The sequence below is a fragment of the Nicotiana attenuata genome, chromosome 6 (assembly GCF_001879085.1).
Source record: "Nicotiana attenuata strain UT chromosome 6, NIATTr2, whole genome shotgun sequence".
Lineage (NCBI taxonomy): Eukaryota > Viridiplantae > Streptophyta > Magnoliopsida > Solanales > Solanaceae > Nicotiana > Nicotiana attenuata.
This window is the reverse complement of record NC_031994.1, coordinates 7,503,957-7,528,640: the sequence shown is the minus strand read 5'-3', so window position 1 is coordinate 7,528,640 and position 24,684 is coordinate 7,503,957. Positions and strand designations below refer to the sequence as shown.

Below are 24,684 nucleotides of genomic sequence, written 5' to 3'. Positions count from 1 at the left end.
TCATTTGAGTAGACCTATTATAGATATATTTATTAAAATTCTTCTTTTAAATCACATTGGTTTCGAGCCAACGTACATCAACCTCAACTAAGTCATTGAATACATGCTACATATCTCACATCGCAAATATAACTCTGTCTATCAAGATTTTGATAAATAAGAATAATAATTTTTTTTAGCTTAGACATATATGTAGTTTGAGTGGGAGAAAATGGGCTACCACCAACATAAAGCTGCATCTAATATAAAGTTCAAGGGAAAAATATGAAAACAAAATAAAAAAGAAAGAATTACAAGAAAATACAGATGACTTCACACCATAACAAAAAATGTCCCATATTTTTAAGTTTTACCCGACCTAATCCATATTGTACATATTCTGAAAACACTAGCTCTTGCAAATTTAAAATCTGTGTTCTTACAACCACTGCTTCTAAAAGTTATGGAGTTAAATCTATGTTCTCACACCCACTGCTTTCACTCTCTCTTCTTCTCACATCTTTTACATATGCTACAAGGGATCGTCCGCCATTACTGCTTCTCGCCCTATGTCACATGGTTGCCATATAAAAAAAATTGATGAGTAGAATTCCACCATTGAAAGTCATTCAAAGCTTTGCTTTCAAAAATAGGACTTTTTGAGTTTGTTAGTTGTTTGGATTGGGTGTTGTTCCACTTGATTGAAAATATCAAAGGAGTTCAAAATTTAAATTTGAAGTGATTTGGAGTAGAATTGAGCAAGATTTGAGTTAACTTTCAGAAAAGACGCAAGGAAGAATACGAAGTCAATTTTTTGTATAATTATGTATAATCTTATATAATAGTGTATATGAGTGTATAAACACATCTTATACACTTTTATACACCTTTATACAAGCGTCTGTAGACGAACTTCTTCCACGATTTTCAGTTGCAATTCTTGTTCAAAACCAGTCCAAATCTCCATTAAATGACTTCAAATTTTATATATAACCTCCTTATACTATTTCTAACAAGTCTAAATAACATCCACTCCAAATTTCTCACAAAATCAAATTGGAATTTAAACTCACATATTTAAGCTTGTTAAAAATCTAATTTTCATCACCTAATTGATTTGATTTATTGAACTAATATTTGAGTCATAGTTACTAAATTCAAAAATTAACTTAAAAACTTGAACAATCTTTTAAAAAATTAAATAGGAATATTGAGAACCTATTGGAGTTATATGTTGAATCTTAACCTACCATTTTTGGGCTAATTGGTTGTAAATTGAAATATATGCTATAAAATTAACAAGTAGGGAGCACATGTGAAATTTTCCCAATAAAAAATTAGTTATGTAAAAACATGTATTGTGTATTTAAGTAATTTCACATTGGGCTAGTTCTTTCACAACCCCATTTTAACAGTTAAAATATCATGGTATAGCCAGTTTTCACACTGGTCAATGAAAAATAGCCAGCGTTTATCAAGGCAATGAAAAATAGTCACTATTTTGCTGCAACAGGGACCGGTCCTGTATAATATACGGGAGTTCTGGTGCATTTGTGTACGAACTCCGGCATATTATGCTGGACCGGTATACTTTGCTAACTCCTGTAAAATTTGTGGGAGACTGGAGCACCAGTGCTCCAAACTCCAGTATATTATACTGGACAATTATACTTGCTGGAACTCCCGTAAAATTTGCGGGAGTTCCAGCATAGTTATCCTGGAACTCCCGTAAAATTTGCGGGAGTTCAAGCATACTTATGCTGGAACTCCCGTAAAATTTGCGGGCGTATTTTTCCGGATTTTGTAACAGTGTTTTCGTTCAAATTTAAAGTGGCTAAATTTCGATGACTTTTGAAACTTGGCTATTTTTCAACGACCAGTGGTAAATCTGGCTATTTTTGAATTTCTCCCATTTTAACATCATACTTTCTTATTTGTGTTTTCACACTTTCCTATGAGTAACTATATCAAAATTCAATAACAATAGAACGTTTTGCCTCAATACGAAAAAAGAAAACCATCAGATAAGCCTTGTCATTAATTTCGGGAGTAAAAAGGAAATTTTTCAATGTACTCAACAAACTAACCAGAAGAGTCAATATTTGGTAATTTATTGCTTGAAATAAATGTTGGAAATATCACGAAAATTGTTCAAAGCTTGAGGCGTGTCAGAGATACTATCCTTAAAAATATTCCACTGATTAGAATTCGACAAGCTCTTTAAATATAAATCAAGAGCAAAAACAACAAAGATTTCAAAGTAAAAAACCCGGCAGAGATCATAATAGAGAAGAAGAAAGTTTGTGTAGTGGTCTCTCTCAAAGGAACCAATATTTGTTTTTATAGGAGTGGAGAAACTATGAACGCTATGGGGCTGACTAATTCTCATAAAAAACCAAAGGTTATAATTCTAGAATTACAACATAATTAATCTCAGAGGGAATATATCTGGACATATTCTCGTAAACCTAGGTTGTTTAATGTTATTTTTAAGGAGGATGCCGGATGAGTGGAGGTGGAGTACAGTGGTCCCATTGTATAAGAACAAAGGTGATTTCAGAGTTGTAACAATTATAGGGGTATCAAATTATTGAGTCATACTATGAAAGTGTGGGAGATGGTGGTTGAAGCGAGGGTGAGGATGACGATGTCCGTTTCCGACAACCAGTTTGGGTTCATGCCGGGTCGTTCTACTACAGAAGCTATACACCTTGTTAGGAGGTTGGTTGAACAGTACAGAGATAGGAAGAAAGACCCGCACATGGTGTTTATTGACCTAGAGAAAGCGTATGACAAGGTTCCTAGAGAAGTTCTCTGGAGAACCTTGGAGGCAAAAGGTGTGTCGGTTCCCTACATTATGGCGATTAAGGACATGTATGAAGGGGCTAAGACACTGGTTAAGACAGTAGGAGGCGACTCTGAGGATTTTCCGGTTGTTATGGGGTTACACCAAGGTTCTGCGCTCAGTCCGTTCTTATTCGCCCTGGTGATGGACGCGTTAACACACCACATTCAAGGAGATGTGTCATGGTGCATGCTATTCCGATGGCATAGCTCCGATTGATGAGTCGCGAGCCGGTGTTATCGAGAGCCTGGAGGTCTGGAGACATGCTCTTGAATCTAAGGGTTTCAAGCTTAGTAGGACGAAGACGGAATACCTGGAGTGTAAGTTCAGCACTGAGCCGGGGGAAGTGGGCGTGGATGTGAGGCTTGAATCACAGTTCATCCCGAGTAGAGCCAGCTTCAAGTACCTTGGGTCGGTTATCCATGGAGGGGGGGGGGGGGGGGGGAGATGGACGAGGATGTCACACACCGTATTGGGGTAGGATGGATGGAGTGGAGGTTAGCATCTGGAGTATTGTGTGACAAGAGAGTGCCACTGATACTCAAAGGTAAGTTCTATAAAGCGGTGGTTAGACCGGCCATGATGTATGGGGCTGAGTATTGGCCTGTTAAGAACTCACATATCCAGAACATGAAGGTAGCATGAAAGGAATGAGGATATTGAGGTGGATGTGCGGGCATACTAGGATGGATAAGATTAGGAATGATGATATTCGGGAGAAGGTGCGCATGGCTCCCATTGATGACAAGATACGGGAAGCGAGGCTCAGATGGTTCGGGCATGTACAGAGGAGAAGCCTAGATGCTTTGGTAAGAAGGTGTGAGGGGCTGGTTGTGGAGGGCACGAAAAAATGTAGATGGCGGCCTAAGAAGTATTGGGGGGAAGTGATCAGGCAGGATATGACGAGGCTTCAGAAAACCGAGGACATGGCACTTGATAGGAACATGTGGAGGTCGAGTATTAGGGTTGTAGGTTAGGAGGTAATTGGGTCTTGCCTTACTTCATAACTTTGTGAAACTAGTTTGGTAGGGTTACTATTTCGCTTTTGCTTTGCATCTTTCTTCTGGAGCTCATGTTGTTCCTATTTTTCCTATGATTTCTGTAGTGTTACTGATATTGTCTCCTTTTGTCTTTTTGTCTTCTTGAGCCGAGGTCTTTCGGAAACAACCTCTCTACTCCTTCGAAGTAGGGGTAAGGTCTGCGTACACACTACCCTCCTCAACCCCACTAGTGATTCGCTGGGTCGTTATTGTTGTTAAATGTCAAAAATAATTTTTGCGAAACCAGATTTGAAGTAGGCCTTAGATATATCTTGTACGCATGAGGGGGCAAATCGACTAGTTTTGCCTTCAAGCCCATTTCTCACGTGCGCGAGTCCACTCCCTTTTACTAGCTTTCTACAAGCGCAATAAAGGATAAACTCATTATAAAATGAAAAAGATAGCTCTTCCTAATCCACAAGGGACAACTTCCTTTTGAGATACTACACAACTTCTCTAACAATAAATACAATTGAAATTCTTCACCTTTTGGATTCACATTTCATCTGATGTGTTATACTCTTCGCTTGTAGATGCGATGACTTTCTTCCTGTTAGTTCACCTTTGAAAATTTCCTGCACAATATAATCAAAACTGGATTTTGAATATTTTTACGGTCTATTACGAACATATCTGGGAAGTAAATATGAGACTAATTTAACATATGAAAGAGGTTCGAATAAAGCATAATAAATATAGACGATTCACATAGTGAACCCAACTAGTTTAGGAGAAATACCTCAGTCAGTACTGTGAGATTTCTTAGATTCCCTAATCAAGATTCTCAAGTTGGTAGATTTTTACTATCTTTAACTGGCCATGTTCATTCTATCCTAGGAGTATGCATATTTGCTAATAGCTCCTTAGTCTAAGGCAACACATAATAATAGATATTAAATATCAATGAAATTTTTCAGTTGCAAGTTGACAATGCAACAAAAGTAACATACTCGAGTTTGTAAGAATCAAGCTTTGGATTTATAAGAAAAAAGAAAAAGAAAAAAGATGTTTAAATACTAAAGCATGAGGATTGAGATGATTCATATGGAAAATTTCTATAATGTTGAAAATGAGTATTGGTTTCTTGTGAAAATGTTAATGATTTTCGCTTAGAAAAAATTCTGGAAGAATGATTGAAACACTACCTCATTTTCACACCAATAGCGACATTGAGCGGCCGGAGATTGATTGGAAAGGCAGGCCCTCCTTGTAACCACCTATCTGCCCGTGCTCGTAGCACGATCGAAGGTCAAGACTGTGGTCTGGTGGAAAACAAAATCGTCAAATCTTTGGTTGGTGCAGTTCTCTTTGGAACCCACCCTTGTTCATAATGAGGAGGAGTCAACATCCCCTCCTCGATCATCAGACGCCTTACCTTTTTCTTTTTCTCCTCTTTGCATCGATGGCGTATTCTGAGCTCACCTTGTTCTCCTTCCTGCTATCATCTCCATTAATGAAGCCTTATACCTAACATGTGTTAACAGCAAATTAGTTAAGCTATTCTGGGAACTTTGGAGTAATGAATAAGAGATGAGATAACTTGCGAATCCATAACTGACACATACAAATCATTTCAAACTCTAGTGATACCACCAAAGTATATGAAAATCTCATGGTCACGGTTATGAGAAAGGCAAAGGCATAAACTTCATCACACGAAAAATCAGCAGTTTGTAGGAAAAAACACATCCTAAAAAGTAGGGTAAGAAACAAAATTTTCAATATAGATGGTTTAAGTAATACAAAAAGTTTGTTACAGAAATGCATAATCCCCCACTCCCACCCCTAAAAGATCCAACTATGATATCAATTTCCACTTCCATACAAGAAAAAGAAAAGAGAATGGCAATACAAACAGATGCATTTATTTTACAACTGGTATTACATATTGTGCTTTGGTAATACTAAGGCAATCTACATCTGTGACTTTTACTAAGGTCTCAAGGCTTACACCTTTGCTTTGTTTGTTAGCAGGTCAAGACATCACAATATGAAGGACCTTTACATAGGTTTTGGCATGTCAAAACATTAAAATGTAATGGAAATAATAGATCAATCTGTTCTTGGGAACTTCATAGTCTTTAGTTGTTTATCCTTTACTTGCAGTTGCTTTTCCTTTGAGCATGATGCAATAATATAGTACAATTACCCTTCGACTTTGCTTTATACAAGGTCTGGCAAAACCGGCACCAACAGTGATGCATTACCATGCTAAATATGCAGATATCGTTTATCTGAAGAGAGCACATTAAGTTGTGGAAATCGCATAAAAGGACCGTAAATATAAAGGAGTTGCAACAATCACTACATAAATCAGGGCAAAAGACAATACCAAGAGCTAGCTACACAATAAGTTAAACTCAGACATACTGTCGTCGCTTCTAAGAGGTCCTCAAACTTTCCTGTTATGCACTTAGAAAGCGGATAAAAGATTATCATTGCCTTTCACCGTGCACAAAGGAAAGGTGAGAGCAACATGCATGTGATCGTAATAGATGAAAGCCAAATAAGTTAAGCTCTAGAATAAGAAACATTGAACTTCAAGAAACCACCTAATCATAGCTCAAACTGAAATACATATCCAGAAGGAGATCATTCAATCTTACTTTCCAAGAGATTTAAAGGACCATAATGCTCTATTAGACCTTGCTCAGTGGTAAATTGTTCACGGACGAGGATTTATGAATCCTTAAGACTGTAATCAGTTAAGCAAACATATCTCCTCACTCAGCACCATCCTCACCACCCCTCCAACCCCAAAGAAAGACCTGATGCTTGTGAAGAGAGAACAGTGTCATTTACGAGGCACTCTTGAACTATCTCCAGAAGAAAGAAAAATTAAATTAATTACAAACAGACGTATGAATCAGGGAATTCTCTCACCAAGCTAAAACCAAAAAAATGTTTGGCAAAAGGTAAAATATTATAAAATGAGTAGCACCAAGGAGGTACTTAACTTTACAAACAGTACCAGTCTTCTACTTCTGCCTGTTAATCCAAAAGAACCAGGATATCAACAAAATCAGCTGCTACACCTTTTACACCAACTATACAAGAATACCGTGCTCAATTTTTCTACTAAGCAACTCACATTCCCAATCTCCTAATCAATGAAATTTCTTCCGGAAAGAAGATTCCATCCACCTTCAGAAAAGCAGCTTGTAACAAGTTTTGTTAATGACGAGTTAATATAAATCTGGAAAAACGTTCCCCAAGGCAGTATTTATCCAGCCAAAGTCTGATATTTCTTCTATTTCCGACTTTTAAGCCTGTATGTGAATTAAATTCATCCCAGCAACTTTGAATTTACTTCCATATAGCTACTCCATAAGGAGCCTTCACCGGCTTTGTGTACTAGGGAGATTCCATCTCATATATTTTACATTCATAACTTTCTTCCACAGTCTTTTCCATCATTAAACCTCAGGCGCCATTTCTATAATAAAATTTTGTTGCGTATTTTCAAATTTTTCTTACTCCCGTACCACCTTCTGTTTTGTCTTTCATGACTGCCGACCATCTCTCTAAATGATGCTTTCTGTTGTCACCCCCGCCTTCCCACAAGGAGTTTGATCTGAATCTATTTACAGGCATTACAAATACTAGAAGAAAATCTTTCAGCAGAATGATACATTCTTTCCAACTCGTGTAACATGCTACCATATTTTTAAAGGCAAATAACCGTATTGAATGACCTAATCCCCTTGTTCCGATAGACTATCCATTGCACTCCTTGACAAGCACATATAGCTCAGAATTATTTGATAAATGTGACTGCAGTTGAAACTCTAGAATCATACACAATTCAAAGGCTAATCATTTAAGGAAAACAGTTTTCTAAAGAAATCCAGTTTGTACTTAGCTGCATCTTATCTTATCTTTTTAAAAGAGAAACTATATATATATATATATATATATATATATATATATATATATATATATATATATATATATATATATATATATATATATATATATATATTCCTTCCCTTAAGTTTCAATTCTTCATTCATGTAAATATTTGTTAGAGAAGCATTATTATTTTCACGTGGACAAGTTTCCCTTTCACCATCCTTTCCTAGTTTCCGATGATGATCTATATATTATGAAGTTCTTCTAGCAAAATATTTTAATAATTAATCATCTTTCATATTTTTTATTTGTGATACATCTTCAATCAGGAACTAAAGCAAGTGCACTAATTTTCTAACAACAAGTAATTCATGATTGAATTATTGTACTGACTGTTAAAGCACCACCTTGACATTTTGTCTTCAAATTGTGAAAAAGATAGAATACTTTTACGATAAAAGTTGTTTATTCAGATTTGACAAAGTGAAAGTTCCAAAGGAAAAAAGAATTGAATGCATCCAAGAAAATGCCAAAGGTAAGTAACTGAAAATCCATATAATCATGGTAATCTCAGATAGAGTCAGATTACACTTGTTTTTTCTCATATAGAATCAGATTACACTTGTTCTTTGTCATACAGAATCAGTTTACACTTGTTCTCTCCTCAGGTCACTTCTTTTCTCAATTTTCTCTCTAGTGCTGCTACAAATATCATCAATCCTTTCTTGAAGGAAGGAGCTTTTCTTAGACTAAAACTCTCTTCACTTGGTAAGAATTCCTCTCTCTCTCTCTCTCTCTCTCTCTCTCTCTCTCTCTCTCTCTCTCTCTCTCTCTCTCTGTGTGTGTGTGTTTGCATGATATTCAGTTATATAGACATTTCCCTTTCAGATTTGCTACCAACCACTGATCTCTCCTTTGTTGCTCAGGTGGCAGATTAAACTCAGGATTTACCCTTTTAGAGGTCTGATCTCTTCTCAATCGGTCAATCTTCTTTTTTTTTTTTAACTGATGGTGGTGTCCGGGCCAGCTTGTGTGCACCTCGACTATTCCACCGGATACCTGATATCTCTCACCAGCACAGGTACCGGGTAATTCTGCCCATCAAGATTTAGGCAGATGGGAAGAAGTCACCTACTATTTTTTGTGTCACTTGGGATTTGAACCTTGGTCTTCAAGGTTCGCACCCACTTCATTGACCAGTTGACCACGCCCTTGGGCGTGAATCAGTCATTCATTTAGCACATTCCTTCTTGCTAGCAGTATTGTTTATATCCTTGTTCAATGAAGCCTGTTGAGTAGACTTTAAAAGCTCTTTGGTTCCAAGAGATAAATTTCCGTGACAGAGCTTTACTTGTTTTCTAATTTCTCGTCAACTAAGTTAAATTAATTACCCTAATTAGCCAGAAGTATGAAACAAGAGGGCACTAACCCCTATGTAATTAATGGGTAAATGTCAAAGATGCCCACATAAAATGTGGGAATATACAATTACATGGCAAGTGATAGATATAAATGTCATTCATAGATTTGCCAGAGAAGATAACATTAACATTCAGAAAACCTACTCAAAATGTTATTTTCTCAAAGAAGGTAAAAATGCTTTTAAAGTAATTACATTAAATTAGTAGAATATAACTCATATTTACTACCTTCATTCATATTCATTACTCACACTAAGTTTACAAAGTGGACAAACATTTACCAAAAGAAATAGTGCGTCCCCTTATTACAAGATGTGCTTAGAACTAAATCAAATTAAAGAGTAGAATCCAAAAGCTTGGTCCATACTAGATCCGACATACAAAACAGGAATACATTATTCATAACTCGATGCAGCTTAGTACTAAATCCAATTTGAGGTGTGAAAGATCTGTAAGCTTGTCCAACTGAATAGATGTTATACCACTTGCTCATTCCAGGTTATACTTAGTGCTTGTACAACCTGAATCCTTTAATCCACCAACATGAAATGGCAAACTTATAAATACCCTAGGAGTAGACCTATCCAGTGGGCCATATGAGAGCCACTAGATACCAGGATATTCAAATGATGACTTTTTTCTTCTTTCTCAATTGGGACTTAAACAATGATTTTAAAGGGGGTTATGAGATGGTACAGCTGATGCCGAAACAATTTTATCATATAATATTTTTCAAAAATAAATCCTTCCTATATTCCATCTAGAATTGTTTCAACTACAGTTATGTTTTAGTCCTCTCACAAAAATTCAAAATAGTGTTCCTAACAATTGCCCGGTCATACTCCACTTCTCATATATAGGTACACAAGTATGAATCAAAGGCAAGGAACCACACATTTTTCCATATTGAGATAATCATTGTTCTGATATCTGAGAAAATAAGTATCCTTGTCAACTGATAATCTATATGTTCATCGCATTAATCCATACAGTCAATGCATCATAACACATAACGAAGGCCACAGAATTTTCGGATGTTTGTGTCTTTTGTGTTGAATAGTTCTATGTATCTATGGTTTCTCTTGCAGCTCTTCGTGTTATTAAGACTAACTTGTCTAATCTAGTCTATAAGTAATCTATGTCATAATTTCAGAAGTTAGAAATAACCTCATAGTGCAGGCAAACAGAGGACACAAAAGTTCTCTAATGGATACGGCAAAGGGTGACCAAAGATCTGAAGTGAAAGACTCTGGGAGATCAGTCAAAGCAGATAGATCAATGGGTTGCAAGCTCAAGGAGATTTATGCAGCTTTATGTTGTATGCTATGCAGTAAACTGTTTGAAGAAGCCACCACTGTAAACCTTTGCCTTCACACATGTAAGCTTCAATGAGTTGCTTCTCTGTGTTTTTTGCATTTGCAATGCATGCACACGTAAATAGACATTTACGTATGTTGTGTGACCGGGTCTATACTCTTCTCACTTTTGATATTATTACCATAATAAAACAGTAGCACAATTAATAGAAATACCTTTTTTGTAAGGGAAGGGTTTACTAAAATGGTATCGAGATGGTACACAAAAAGTACAAGAAATAGCTGCGGCTCTTCCACCAATCCTATTACACAATTAATAGAATTATCAATACGAAAAGCTCAGCTACTTCTTTTTAACCAGACGGAACTTCAGATACTTAACATGTCCATGGGCATGTTTAGCACCACAAACCAACTAGCAAAGTACACTTCAAGGTAGATGAGTGTCAAAAATATATTATAGGCTATCAAACTTGAATTATAAACTTATAATTGTCTTTACTTTAACAGAAGTATAAGACTTCCGGGGCAAGAGCTCTTTAAACTAAAAGAAGTGGCAGTATTATTCTCATGATTTGGACACTAAGACTCGGAGGGTGTAAGTTGATCCTTTTCCAGAATGCTTCCCTCTTCTAAGAAAATATCTAGTTATCAAATCAGAAGTGCATCTCTTCAGCTATCAATGTTTGTATTTTCATTTATTGAGGTGGACATTATCTTTCTTTTGTTGTTATATGTTTGTTTATTGAGATTGGTAATTAGCTGGTTTACTTTATGAAAGAAAACAGTTAGCTTGTTTACTCAATTTTATGATTCTCATCAATATTAGCCTCATGATTGATTCTTGTCCATCTAGAAATCAAGAAAGAACATGAAATTGTTAACTTATTTATCTGACTTACAACAATTCCTCCTTGCTTGCAGTTTGCAAAAGGTGCATCTATCAAGCAGTTCAAGAAACTAAGTGCTGCCCACAATGCAAGGAAGACCTAGGTTCTTCACCTGAAGAGCATCTCAAGTAATTACTGGCCTCATTTCTCTTGCATTTAAAAGCTCAATGTTTTGTCAAGTAAATATGTGGTCAGAAGCTGCAGAAAGAAATAAGAAATAATGTGATAGTTGATGTGACCTAAGTCTTTTGAGTTTTGACACGCTTCAGATAAATGGTTGATTATGGTCTGAGAAATAAAATAGGAACAGTCAGCAGCCAATCAGAAGTTCATTTCATAAGCGCAAAGTTCTTTAACAACCATTTTTGTTTATGAGTATGATCACTTGACAATTAAACGAGAATTTCATCGGGCTACAACAGTTCAAAGATCCTTTTTTATTTTAAGCCCTTCCGAATTTCGCTTCAAATTGGCTGTGTTCATTAGGATATGAAGGAGTGTAGGGACACAATGCTTCTCTAATCGTATCACAGCTTTAATGCTTGCACAGTCAGATTTATTGCTTCTTAAAGCAGAAACTGCTTCTACGCACAAGACTATTTCATTGGACTATCATATCCATTTTCGATAAAACTTTGGGATATATGAGATATTATTCTGTATAAGGTGACCTCTCCTTCAGATCCTTCAGTAATGGTATGCAAACCTATAATTAAGTAGCTGCACAGAACTTAAGGACCTGATGTTTCTTTCTGACACATCACCAGAAGTTTGGCAATTGGATAGATCATTTGTGTCGATAAGAACCTATCATGTCAGATAGAACTCACAATCTTTTTGAGTCTACATACCTAACCACATACGGGCATTAGTGTTATTAAAAGCTATCGCCTCATTGCTAGAGCGATGAAGCAATAAAAAGCGAGTGTTATCGCTTCATGAGTGAAGCCATGTGCTTCAGTAAAGTGTGTTTTTAAAACAATGACGCGCAAAGTGATCCAAATGGGAAGCAGTAGGTGCTTTTAATCTCAACTTTGAGCAGTTGAATTAATGCCCGCAAATAGTATATTGAATGCTGAAATTAGTTATATTTATGCAACTTAATTATTTGTTATAGTGGTAAATTAATATATGTTTGTACTTTTAAATTTTACGTAAATTGTGGGTTTCACTTCAAAGTAGCGTGCGCTTCACTTCTCGCTTTTCGCTTCAAGTCCCATGAATCTTGTGGATTTTTAGCCCTTTTCGCTTTTAAAGACACTGAGTTGCAGCATGTAAGCCGGATCAAAATGTCTGGACTCCAATAAGTTAATGCTCTATTGATGGAAGGCACACCAGGGTGGAAACTCCATCCCTACTTTTCTTTTACTAACCTTATCTCTTCTTTTTGCCAATGGACTGCATATTTTCAACAGAGATGATGAGAAAATACGGTCCATAGCACAGAAAATCCAGTTTCTCCTTACTGGAGAAGGACAACTGGGATCCGAAGCTAATGATGTGACTCAAGGAGCTGGAACTAATAATCAGCTCGAGGATCATGAAATTTTTGAGGAGAAGTTTCTTCACAACCCTGCAGATGCAGAGAAAGAAAATACCTTAGATCGCACGTCCTCACAAGAAAGCTCAGCTTTATCTACAACTGCATCTGCAGTTAAGGTAGTTATTGGCTCTTTTCCTTTTCTCCAATCAAAAGTTCACTGTATTTGGCATATATATTTTGGAAAGGAATTTGGCCTTAAGTTCGTAGTGTTGGTTAGATGTATTTCACATAACCTCAATATAAAAGTCTGTTTCTTTAAAGATGCCTCAGGTTGCTTGCGGTGTATCTCAAACCAATGCTGAAGTAGGTAAGTCCAAGACGGAGGAGATCAGAGGGCAAAAGAAGAAAAAGAGGAACAAGAACAGAAGAGCGCGCCAGCTTACACCAGGTGAGACTAGTAAGACTGAGGAGAAAAAGTCGGACATTGGGCCAGATGACATTCATAAGGACGAGCATGCCAAAGACAGAGAGTCTTCAACACCTAAAAAGCAAGTTTTGGATGAAAAACAAAAGGAAGTCTGCTCTTTCTGGTTTTCTCTTGTACCACAGGGAGATAAGTACGTACCCGACCAGTCACATCGCTCTCAAGATTCTTATTCACTGATCTGACACAACTTTGTTCTTTTACTCTTGACAGGAGTGGACGCAGGTTGCCTCCCATTAATAAGTCCTATATCCATCTCAAGTAAGATTTTCACATGCATCTATTCTTTTAGCATAGACTTTAGTGTAGAGTAGATTGAATTTTTAATTAGTTACATGCATGCAAAAGGGGCCAAGCCATTAATTGCATTTCACGAGATAGCATCTAACACTAGCATTTAATTTCCGTCCTCAATATTGATCTGTCCCCTATATTTTTAAATCTCATTTCTATCACCATGTAAAATGAAATAACTGATTTTGCACATATGCAGAGACAGTAGAATCACCGTATCTGCAATCCAGAAGTACCTCGCACAGAAGCTAAGTATAAATGATCATACTGAGGTAATGATTTTATACACAGTGCTAAACTAATTTCAAATATTGCCTTTTATGTATCAAGAAAGTATTGCCTTTATTCATGTAGAAAACAACCAAAAGGGGAAAGAAAACTTTTGAAAAGAAGTGCAAACCTTTTTGAAAGTCTTAAACGGGAATCACACAATTCAGTATACAAAAGTGCACAAGCAAAACAACTCGTGAACTATAAATTTAGCCAGAAACTTCTGCCTCAGGCCCCCCCATAATAACATAAAAACTTATGAAAAGCTTTCTTTTCAAGAGTCTCTATCTGTTAAATGAATTAGCTTACAGAGAAAGTGTCAGCCTTGGGAAACAATTGAGTGAGCTAAAATACGAAATAAGATCTGAATATAGACATCTGAGCATTCACTCCAACCAGCTGTCTCTTCAGTTTCCTGGGTAACTAGAAAACTAACGACAATAATCTATGCCTTAATGTATTGTCAAAATTTTGCATTTATTTGAGCTAGTTAGTTATATAAAATTCATTTATTAACTACCGCTGTTACATCAAGAACTAGGAAACTGTAACTTTTTGCCCTCTATTTGGATTATATACTAGTAATGTTTACATAACATAGACATAGAAACTATGAATGAGAGGGGGAGCAGAACATTTGAATGACTCGAATTAGAAGGACAAAATAAACACGTATAGAACAGTGAAACAGATTGCTACACATACAAGAAGAAATGTAGAAAGAGTTGCCAAAGTACTGCTTTGCCACTGAATATTTTCTAATATTTTGTGCAGGTGGATGTTGTATGCTGCAGGCACAAACTGGACGAAAGTATGACCCTCAAGGACATTCAGTTTATATGGATGTCAGACCTTCAGAATTCAGGAAGGAGAAAGGATAAGTGGGGCACAAAGGAGCTTGTGATTGAGCTAGGGTACATCAGAAGCGAGAACTCTGGAACTCCCCAAAAGAAATAAGAAGTGTGGCTATCATGGTTTAAATGCAATGAACTTCCTATCCCGCAAGAAACTTAAAGACTATCAGTAGACAATTTCTGTACTTTCATAATAATAGCCTCAGAGCTATTAGTACCTTTCTTTTTTTGTTGCAACAACTACCAGCCTCGAACTCTTGACCTAGTGGCATGGAGAGGACTCTCTCAACCACTATGAACAAGAATGGCCGGTGTTTAGTACCTTTCTCTGTTTTATTATCGGCAAACAATCTATGCTTTGGACCTGTGTTCTCTAGTTTTCTCTATCAAAAATTATGCTATGGACTGCTATTTACCTCTATCATCTAGGTTGCACTGGGCTGCTTGATCTTTGCATATTCCACCACTATGCAATATACAATGAGAAAGTTTTTCAGAATGCGTTTTACAATAAGCAGGTTTTTCAGAAAGTCTGGATTGACTTTCACTAATTTATACTCCTCTACAGACAGATGGATGTAAAGCTATTTGGAACTTTTTTGCCCATCAGCTTTTATTATAGAGTTGATACCCCTTCACTTCTGTCCTTCTTTAGCCCATCCATTAGTGCTTGACATACAATTTGTGACTTAAAGAGTCAATTCGAGCTCAAACCAAATATTGATTATTCATATATCGTTGTTCTTCTAGTAGTTCAAACCCTAGTTCAGTCATATTCAAATGAAGCGCTCCCTATGCCCCCAATAAAGAATGATGTACTTCCCTTTTTGCTTCGTCATAAAAAACCTTGACCACCTTCCTTTTCTTTTCAATCAGAAAACTTGACCACCTTCCTTGATATACAAATATTTCTCCCTCCAAAAATGCAAACAACTATAAAACTTAATTACTCCTTATCCATAAAAGATAGTTTTGGATTCTCCCAGAATGTCCACATTACTACTTGAAACCATTTTCCCCTGGCTTTTTATTAGCTTTGATACTATACTAATTCAAAAGCTACAATTATGGAATATTGAACTGACAAAAAAAGTACTTAGCCAACTCTGCTTCTAAACTTCATTGATCAATCAAGTCATGATAAAATTACAGAAAGATTACTGTACATTATTCCAGACTTGATATGACGTCTTCTCTACGGACTATTTTTCATGACATAAATGACTACGAAATTTGCTCACATTCCAAACTAGTACTTTACACTTCTTTGTCAAACATGATATGATACTTCATCCTAATATTCTACTCATAATCTCCAAGCAAGTCAAATTGAGTTATTTTGTAGTGGGTGGAGGCTGGAGGGACAAAGTCAGAAGCCCTTGGCTTCTCTTTCCAGTTATCTTCATTGATAAGGATTCTAAAATAAGTTTGCAGTTAGGCATCCAACTTTCCTCCTATAAGAAATCATTAGCTAGTGCATGTACCTCTTCATACTTTGCTTAACTATAGTGCCAACTACCATACATGTGATGTAAGAAACCATCACAAAGTCAATTCATTTCGTTGCATCATAATTATATTGCTACCAGTAGACCAAGAAAAAGAATTAGAAGAAAGCAATAATCTCCAACAGATGCATAACCTTTAAATTAGCCCTCGGGACTTTGGTTCAGTGATAAGAGCACGTGTAATGTGTGACCATGCGTGTTAGGCGCACGCGTGTTCAAACCCTACTGTGGCTAAGCCCTAGTATTTAAGAGAAAAAGGGTATAGGGGCATGCCCATTATCCACTAACTTCCAAACCGTGCTCCAACTAGCTCTCTGCAATTTCTCGGTTATCAAAGAAAAAAGTTTTGATCTTTAAATACAGAATGGCTGCAGCATCACCAAGCAGCCACTTGACCTTCATGGTGTTGTCAGCCAGTTTGGCCGATTCATATCTTCTCACCAGAAGAAGAACATTGTACTGTTAGCATGTAATTAGCATACTGCTTTGAACAGAAAATTATCTCCCCAAAGGTATAAATCCCTAAAACAGGAAAAAAAGCCGGGGAACTGAAGCCATACACATTAAATGACTTCAATTGCCATCCATCCACCCCATTTTTCCTTTGGCTTGCACTAACTATTCCTACTCTATCTAGCATCGGTTTGTTAAACTTCTGACCAGAACAACTCTAAAACTAATACACATCACCAATTTAATTTACAAGATATAAACTAGCAACTATGAATAGTTGATCTCCAAAGAGTAAAAGTTTACTTGGAGAGTAAAAGTTTACTCTAAATCATCAGCACCTATGAACTCCTTGGGTTTCGAGTCCCCACCTTGGCCTCCCGAATAATTACCACACCCCTCCTGGTCCTGAGCCTGGCCTTTCTTTTATTTTAAATTTTTTTCCTATAGGTAGCCAAAGCATATATCACACGACCTGGTGACATACCATCCATGCCCCTTCTCTTCCTCCGCCATAAAGCGTCCTGATTCTTTTATTTGTCTTCCATTCCATGTGGCTCCTCCCGTTGTGATGTCTCCGGGGCACTCCCTCACTGGACTCATCCCTCTATAAACAGACTTCTCGGTAGCCGCTTCATGCCCTACTAGAGAGCGCCAAACAAAGGCAGATCTAAAGTGTAACCTAAGGGTTCACGGAATCAATAACTTTTGCCCAAACCCTGTATATACAATAAGAAATCCATTAAATATCTATAACTATTTGACTTTGAACCTAGTTGTTATTGTATATTAACTTGAGGTCGTTGTATGAACCCATAAATTTCAAATCATGGATCGGCCTCAAGCTCCTAATCCTTATTCTACAGATCAAAGAGGGAGGTCATTCCCCCATTAATTTCTGGGCCTAATACTACAACTACATATCTATCTACCGCAGCCTCAAAGTACTCCCAAAAGGAATGAGATGTTTCTTTCAAATTCGTTTGTTTTTAGTTGGGTCAGAGCAGAAATGATATTTGAAAATTGAAATAATACTAAGAACGTTAGTAGTACTAATTACTAAACATTATGCTTAGAACATTGTGATCAAACCAAACAACCAATAACCTAAAATATGGTACAGTATATATTGTTTATAGTCAAATTAAAGCACCGAATTCAGCTTCCAAGCACAGAAAACAAACAAAGCACTATAAACAATAAATAGCACAGTAAACAGTAAAAGCACATGAAGAATGAAATATAATAATATATTGTAAGAGAAAGAGAAGAAATATGGGGTACCCGCGAAAATTACAGAGTAGAGATGCGTCAAGCTGATGAGCCTTTTAAGTTTTGGGGGTTTGAACAGTTCTGTTGTTGGCGAAGAGACTATATACCGGAGATTTGTCAAAATAGGACGGTATAGCCAGTTTCAGATTGGTCATTCAAAAATAGTAAGCTCAAAAATAGTCAGCATTTACCAAGTCAATGAAAAATAACCACTATTTTGCTGCAGAGATCGGTCCAGCATAATATACTGGAGTTCGGTGCACCTATGTATATAATATACTGGAGACTGGAGCACCGGTGCTCCAAACTCCAGTATATTATGTTGGACCGGTATACTTGCTGGAACTCCAGTATATTATGCTGGAGTTCTAGTGTACTTATGCTGCAACTCCATCATATTATGCTGGAATTCCAGCATACTTATCCTGGAACTCCAGTATAATATGTTAGAGTTCAAGTATACTTATGTTGGAACTCCAGCATAATATACTGGTGTCAGTGTTTTCGCTCAGATTTATCTTTACATGAAAAGTGGCTAAATTTTGATTACTTTTAAAACTGAGCTATTTTTGAACTACCAGTAGTAAATCTGATTATTTTTAAATTTCTCCCGGAGATTTACAACCGTTTACTTTTCTATTTCCGGGTCTGTTACTCTCTAACTTCTTTTAATTACATTAAACATCCCTGTACTGTTCGTATATTTCAGCTAGCCGTCTAAATTAAACTTATTTCCATTTGAACACTTAATTTTTTTGGAATTAAAAAGCCACTTGTCCTATTATATTAAATTCTTTGCCACATAAGCACGCGTGAACTACACGCATTATCTTTTGTTTATTTTTTGACTAAGAGGTGATAAATGACACTGTTTTTAGTATAGATAAGTGTTCAAATGGAAATAGGTTTAGTTTAGGTGGCTAGCTGAAATACTCGGACAAATTTAGGGGATGTCTATGTATTAGGCCATTTAAATACGAATAAACCCTTGTACTTTTAATCAAACACTTACACCTCACAAGTTAGTGGAAATTTTACGTAGTGATGGCAAAATAGTTAAAAAAAACGTTATTCATCTATATTATTCATTAAATAATAAATTGGATAATGAATTTTCTAAAAATGGGTCAAATATAAATAAGAACCATATTATCTACTTGAAAAATGGATAACTAATTGGTTTAACTTTTACATAGCCTCAAATTTGGGGTTCCTTACGTTTGTGATACTAAGAATTCTCCCAAAAGTGATCATATTCAAAAAGTCATTGATAATATGAATATTCATATTATCTGTCGGTTAACCCATTTTTTATCCATATTTAATATGGGTCAAGTCGGATCGGATAATTTATTCGTTTTAGCATTACTCGTTCTCGACCCGTCCATATCCTACCCCGACCTGCCCATTTACTTCCCCTAATTCTACATGTAGATAGTGATGTTATTCCTATTTCTCAAAATTTAAACACTTGAACCCGTTAGATAATAAAAATCCTACACAACGGAACGTTCTTCTAACTGACTAAATTTAAATATTTAAAATGGAATAATCAAAATTAAGAAATTCCTTTAAATATCATATTTTTGTAAGAAAAAAAAAAAAGTTACTTCAACTTTTTTTATATTTATTAAAATAAACTGGGAACATTTGGATGAGAGTTTTGTGCTTGTGGAATTACAATTATTGTAGACAAAAGTCTGATTCATTGTCATCAAAATTAAAGTTGTAAGCACTGTCAACATTCTCATTCTGTATATTAAGTTGTTTATTTTGTGGTGAACTCATTATTGACTCCAACAGCAGACAGGGAGCTCCTCCAATTTCAAAGGTTCAACTTCTTCCAATCTCTTTTCCTTCGACGAAACATCTGGTATAGAAACAACATTTAATTTTGGTTCGGTGTCTGCCATTCTCATCTTCTCCAATAGTCCAGTTTCTACCAGATTTTCAGAGATCGTAATAAATTTGTCAAAAGAGCTAACTACCTCTTCAGCTGACATTCCATCAAACAGTTTATGCACATGGTTTGGAGGATTAATTTTGCTATTTACAGCAAAGGGTGAGGATGGCACAGAACATTCAGGTTAACTCTATTTCTCTTGAGTCCATCCGCACCATCCACCAAATCCAACATCATAGAGCTTATTGTATTGGGAAAAATTAAGTTTATATATATTGAATTAATTAAAAGATGACATGTCATGACACGAAGGCTGAACAAAGAATTGTGACTAGCAAAGAGGCACGAGTTGCAACAGATACGAGCAGAAATACGACCAGATAATCAAAAGACCCGGCGCTCGTACCTATTTAAGTCCAAGATTTAAGGAGAATGAATCTGACAGCATAAGAGAGAACGGATACAGTATTTAATAAGCATTAAATACTGAAAATGTTAGAAAATCTGTATTGAATGATTATCATTGTAACGTAACATTAAATGCCTTTAATTGTCTATAATAGCCTTATTATGACATAGGCAAAAGGCATATCTTAGAAATAGCTATAAAAAGGAGAAGATTGATCATTTGTAAGGGGACGAAATATCATCGGAATATACTGGTTTACTTTGCTTTCTTCTGTTCATCTTATTATTTGCAAAATCAATTTCCTTTATTCATTTTATTTTTTGATTATCAGTAACCCGAGTTCTTCTAAAATAAAGCTTTGACCGAAATTCTACTTTTTGGTTAAACAAATTGGTTCCGTTACCGGAAATCTGATAATCTATTCTTAACCTAACCTTTTTTGTTACATCAACAACCATGTCAAATGTTAACGACAACACCCAAGGAAACCATCAACTCCAAGGTAATTCACAAGATGATCGCACCCCGATCCCTTCTGCACAAAGCTCCCCTCGGCGGTCTCGAGAGGGCACTCCTGATGGATCTCATTCAAATGCAAATGCTCAATTTGAAAACGATGAAGCTATCAATGAAGCTTTGCAAAAGCTAATCGCTCAACGGGTCAATAAAGCTCTTGAGGCCTTTACCAGCCAGTTGTCTGTTGCACCATCAACACCAATTCCAAATAACAACATTTTGGAAAACCCTCGTTCCGGGCTTGCTAATTCAGGCAGTGGTGGAATCCCCAGCGAGTAGCGAGATGGAGAACCAGGTAACTTCGTCAATTCCGATTTACAAAATTTAGTATTATCATTGCAGAAACAGCTCAAGGAGCAAAGTGACCGCATCGAGCAAATACCTGGAGTACCGCCTATAATCAAAGGGATAGATATGGACAAATATTCACAACAACCTTGGAAGCCAAGTGCTGCTCCTCTCCCAATTCCAAAGAAATTCAAAATGCCCGATATTCCAAAATATGATGGAACAACTGATCCACGAGACCACGTGACTGCATTCACAACTGGCGTCAAAGGCAACGACTTGACCAAACAAGAAATTGAATCAGTATTGGTCAAAAAATTCGGTGAAACACTCACTAAGGGAGCATTAACATGGTATTCTCTTTTACCCGAAAATTCCATAAATTCTTTTGCTGAGCTTGCAGATTCATTTATCAAAGCACATTCGGGAGCTCAAAAAGTCGAAAAAAGAATGGAAGATATTTTCAAAATCAAGCAAGGGGACTCAGAGTTGCTTAGAGAGTTCGTGGATAGGTTCCAGCGTGAAAGAATGACGTTACCACATGTACCAGACAATTGGGCAGCTACAGCCTTCACCAGTAATTTGAATGAAAAAGCTCAGAAGCCACGAGGCGACTCAAGGAAAGTCTTCGTGAATTCCCAGCGACAACATGGAATGACGTTTACAACAGGTATAACACTAAGCTAAGGATAGAAGAAGATATTATCTCATGGTCTCAAAAAAGAAGAAAAGGTGAGTTCGAGACGGGCGGAAACAGAAAAAAGGTCCGGTAAAAACAGATACGAACCATATATGGGCCCAGCGGGAAAAGATTCACGATCAAAACATGACAATTCAAGGTACGATCATAGATCGAGGAATAGAGAGTCGGGCTCATCATCAAGGTTTGGGAATGATCGTAACACACGAGAGTCGCGGGATGATGAAAGAAACTGAAGGCAAGATTTGGTGGTTATTAATTTTAATGTAAGCACTTCCGAGCTCGTAGCTGTTTTAAGAAGCATGGGTGATAAGGTGCGGTGGCCGAAAGAAATGAGATCAAATCTAAACGGGCGCAATCCTGATCACTGGTGCGAATTTCATAACGATCATAGTCATAAAACGGTTGATTGTAGGTTGCTACAAGGTGAAGTTGATCATCTGTTGAAGCAAGGATATCTCACCGAGTTATTCAGTGAGAAAGGTAAACAAACATACATGAAGAATAGACGGGAGCCCCCTAAACCTCCTTCTCCCAAAAGGACCGTTAATGTTATAAGCGGAGGTGAAGAAATCAATGATGTGACATACACAGCAACCAATAAAGTTTCCAAAGTCACAATTACCCACGGAAGCGGGTTGCCGACATGTCTTAGAGGAAGAAAGTATTATGTTTGATGATGCAGATGCGGATGGCGTATTAAATCCACATAACGATGCACTGGTAATATCTCTACTTGTACATGATACTAATGTGAAAACGAGTTTTTGATTGATCCAGTAGTTCCGTGAACATTATTCTGCTAAGAGTACTACGCGAAATGCAAGCTAAGATAAAATTAGCTACCACAAGAACGCATACTTTGTCTGGATTCGACAATTCCAGCATCGTGACGATAGGGGAGGTAATACTTACTACATTCGCAGAAGGAGTTTTCAAAGATACAAAATTTCAGGTGGTAGATATGGAGATGGATTACAATATGATTCTCGGGAGACCATGGATCCACGAGATGGATGCCGTTCCGTCGACCTTACATCAAGTTATTAAATTTCCATCACCATGGGGAATATGTTCAAATTTCGTAGGGGATCAACAGACATCCAGGAGCATCAACTCCGTAGCAGATTCAAGTACGAGAAACGTAGAAAAATAGCAGTTACAGAATCCAGTTGAGGGTACCACAGCACAAACCTCAACTGAACAAGGGCGAACAGATGTGGATTCGACGCCTGATGCCATTCAAGAACCAGAGAAAAACGAAAATATCAAAACAACGATTGAAGAACTGGAGGCTGTAGTATTATTTACACAATGGCCTGAAAAGAAAGTCTACGTAGGGGCCAATCTAAGCCAGGACATGAAAGGTAAATTGATTGAATTTTGAAAACTAACGTGGATTGTTTTGCTTGGTCCCATTCTGATATGACAGGAATACCACCAGGAGGTAATGACTCACAAGTTAAATGAAGACCCATTCATATCCACCTGTCAAACAAAAAGGAAGAGAAAGCAAAGGAACTTTCCAAAAAATCAGTGATTCAAAGGATGAGGTCCAAAAATTTACTAAAGATTGGGTCTATCCGCGAGGTAAAATATCCTAATTGGTTAGCCAATACTGTTGTGGTTACCGAAAAAGAATGGTAAATGGCGAGTTTGTGTAGGTTACACCAGACCTTAACAAAGCTTGTCCCAAAGATTTCTTTCCATTAGCACATATAGATCAACTTAATTGATGTCTACTCAGGTCCCATGGTCATCCCGTGAATTTGTGAAGGGCTTTTTGTAGATGCGTATTCAGGTTTAACCAGATTAAAATGGATCCCTTTAGATGAGAGAAAACAACTTTTCATTTATAACAGAAAGGGGGTACTTACTGCTCAAAAAGTAATGCCTTTTGGTCTAAAATATATTCTGTGTGCAAACGTATCAAAGACTGGTGACGCAAGATGTTCACAAGAGAACATCTTAGGAAAGGACTTATGGAGGGTCTACATAGAACGACTATTGCTTCGTCAAAAGCTCAACATTCAGGGGATCATATGATCGCACTTGTCAGATACGTTTCAGATCTTGCGAAAAAATTCAACATGAAACTAATCCTGAGAAATGTGCATTTGGTGTTGCATCAGTAAGTTTTTATGAGATTTTTCTTGTGTTTCTAACCGTGTATGAAGTGAATCCCGCATAGATTAAAACATTGAAGAATCCCTGACATGCTTACAAGTTAAAAAAGAAGTGCAGAGGTTGACAGGAAGAAGAATTGCAGCCCTGGGGAGATTTATTTCCAAAATTATCAGAAAATGCTTTAAAAATTCTTTTCAGCTCTTAAAAGCAGATCAGTGTTCGAAATGGGCTGAGGATGTCACAGGACACTTCAAAAATATTGAAACATACCTTGTCAAGTATCCGCCGTTGCTACGCCAAAACCAAAGGTTTGGAAAGATTGCTCGATCTATTTTGCCTGTCGTCAGCGAAGTGAGCAGTAAGCGTCGCTGTTTTAAGTGTTCGTGAAGACCAAGGTAAACAAACTCCAATTTATTAGTCAGCAAATCATATTATTAAATGCGGAAGACTGCGGTTATCTCAATTAGAAAAAGCTTGCACTTGCACTTAATCATGGCATTCTAGGAAAAGCATTGAAGGCCTTATTTTCAATGTCACCCTATGCCGTAGTAACTGCTTATCCATTACGCAATATATTACACCAAACATGAGTTTGTCTGGTAGATGTTAAGACCAAATGAGCACAGAATTAAGTTGAATAAGTGACATCACTATCAGCCCAAACCGCGATAAAATCTCAGGTGTTTAGCCAGATTTTTGGCTGATTTTAGCCAATGATTGCAATTAGAAGCAAAAAAAGAATTTACAGGTGTTACAACGGGTTAATCCAGGAATTTGGACCTT

General features: G+C 36.8%; 1 protein-coding gene and 1 long non-coding RNA gene across 3 annotated transcripts; one reads left to right on the top strand and one right to left on the bottom strand.

Moving 5' to 3' along the window:
* LOC109226568 lies at positions 239-18,124 on the bottom strand. 2 transcript variants are annotated; one of them, XR_002068079.1, is made up of 5 exons: positions 17,971-18,124; positions 5,240-5,331; positions 5,010-5,126; positions 4,351-4,439; positions 239-546 (listed from the first exon to the last, which is right to left on the bottom strand). It is a non-coding gene; the product is annotated as an uncharacterized LOC109226568 (long non-coding RNA). The 2 variants fall into 2 exon arrangements; XR_002068078.1 differs by lacking the exon at positions 239-546 and having other exon boundaries at positions 4,234-4,439; positions 17,971-18,121.
* On the top strand, positions 7,861-17,854 carry LOC109226567. Its single transcript, XM_019391357.1, has 3 exons — positions 7,861-10,515; positions 11,378-11,471; positions 12,759-17,854. The coding sequence occupies exons 1-3, from the start codon at positions 10,344-10,346 to the stop codon at positions 13,186-13,188; spliced, it is 696 nt and encodes a 231-aa protein (XP_019246902.1). The 5' UTR covers positions 7,861-10,343; the 3' UTR covers positions 13,189-17,854.

Bases quoted from the DNA above. Each gene is read 5' to 3' on its own strand.
- LOC109226567 (XM_019391357.1), top strand. From the start codon at position 10,344: ATGGATACGGCAAAGGGTGACCAAAGATCTGAAGTGAAAGACTCTGGG. The intron at 10,516-11,377 runs GTAAGCTTCAAT...CCTTGCTTGCAG, and splicing joins AAACCTTTGCCTTCACACAT to TTTGCAAAAGGTGCATCTAT. The intron at 11,472-12,758 runs GTAATTACTGGC...TATTTTCAACAG, and splicing joins TCACCTGAAGAGCATCTCAA to AGATGATGAGAAAATACGGT.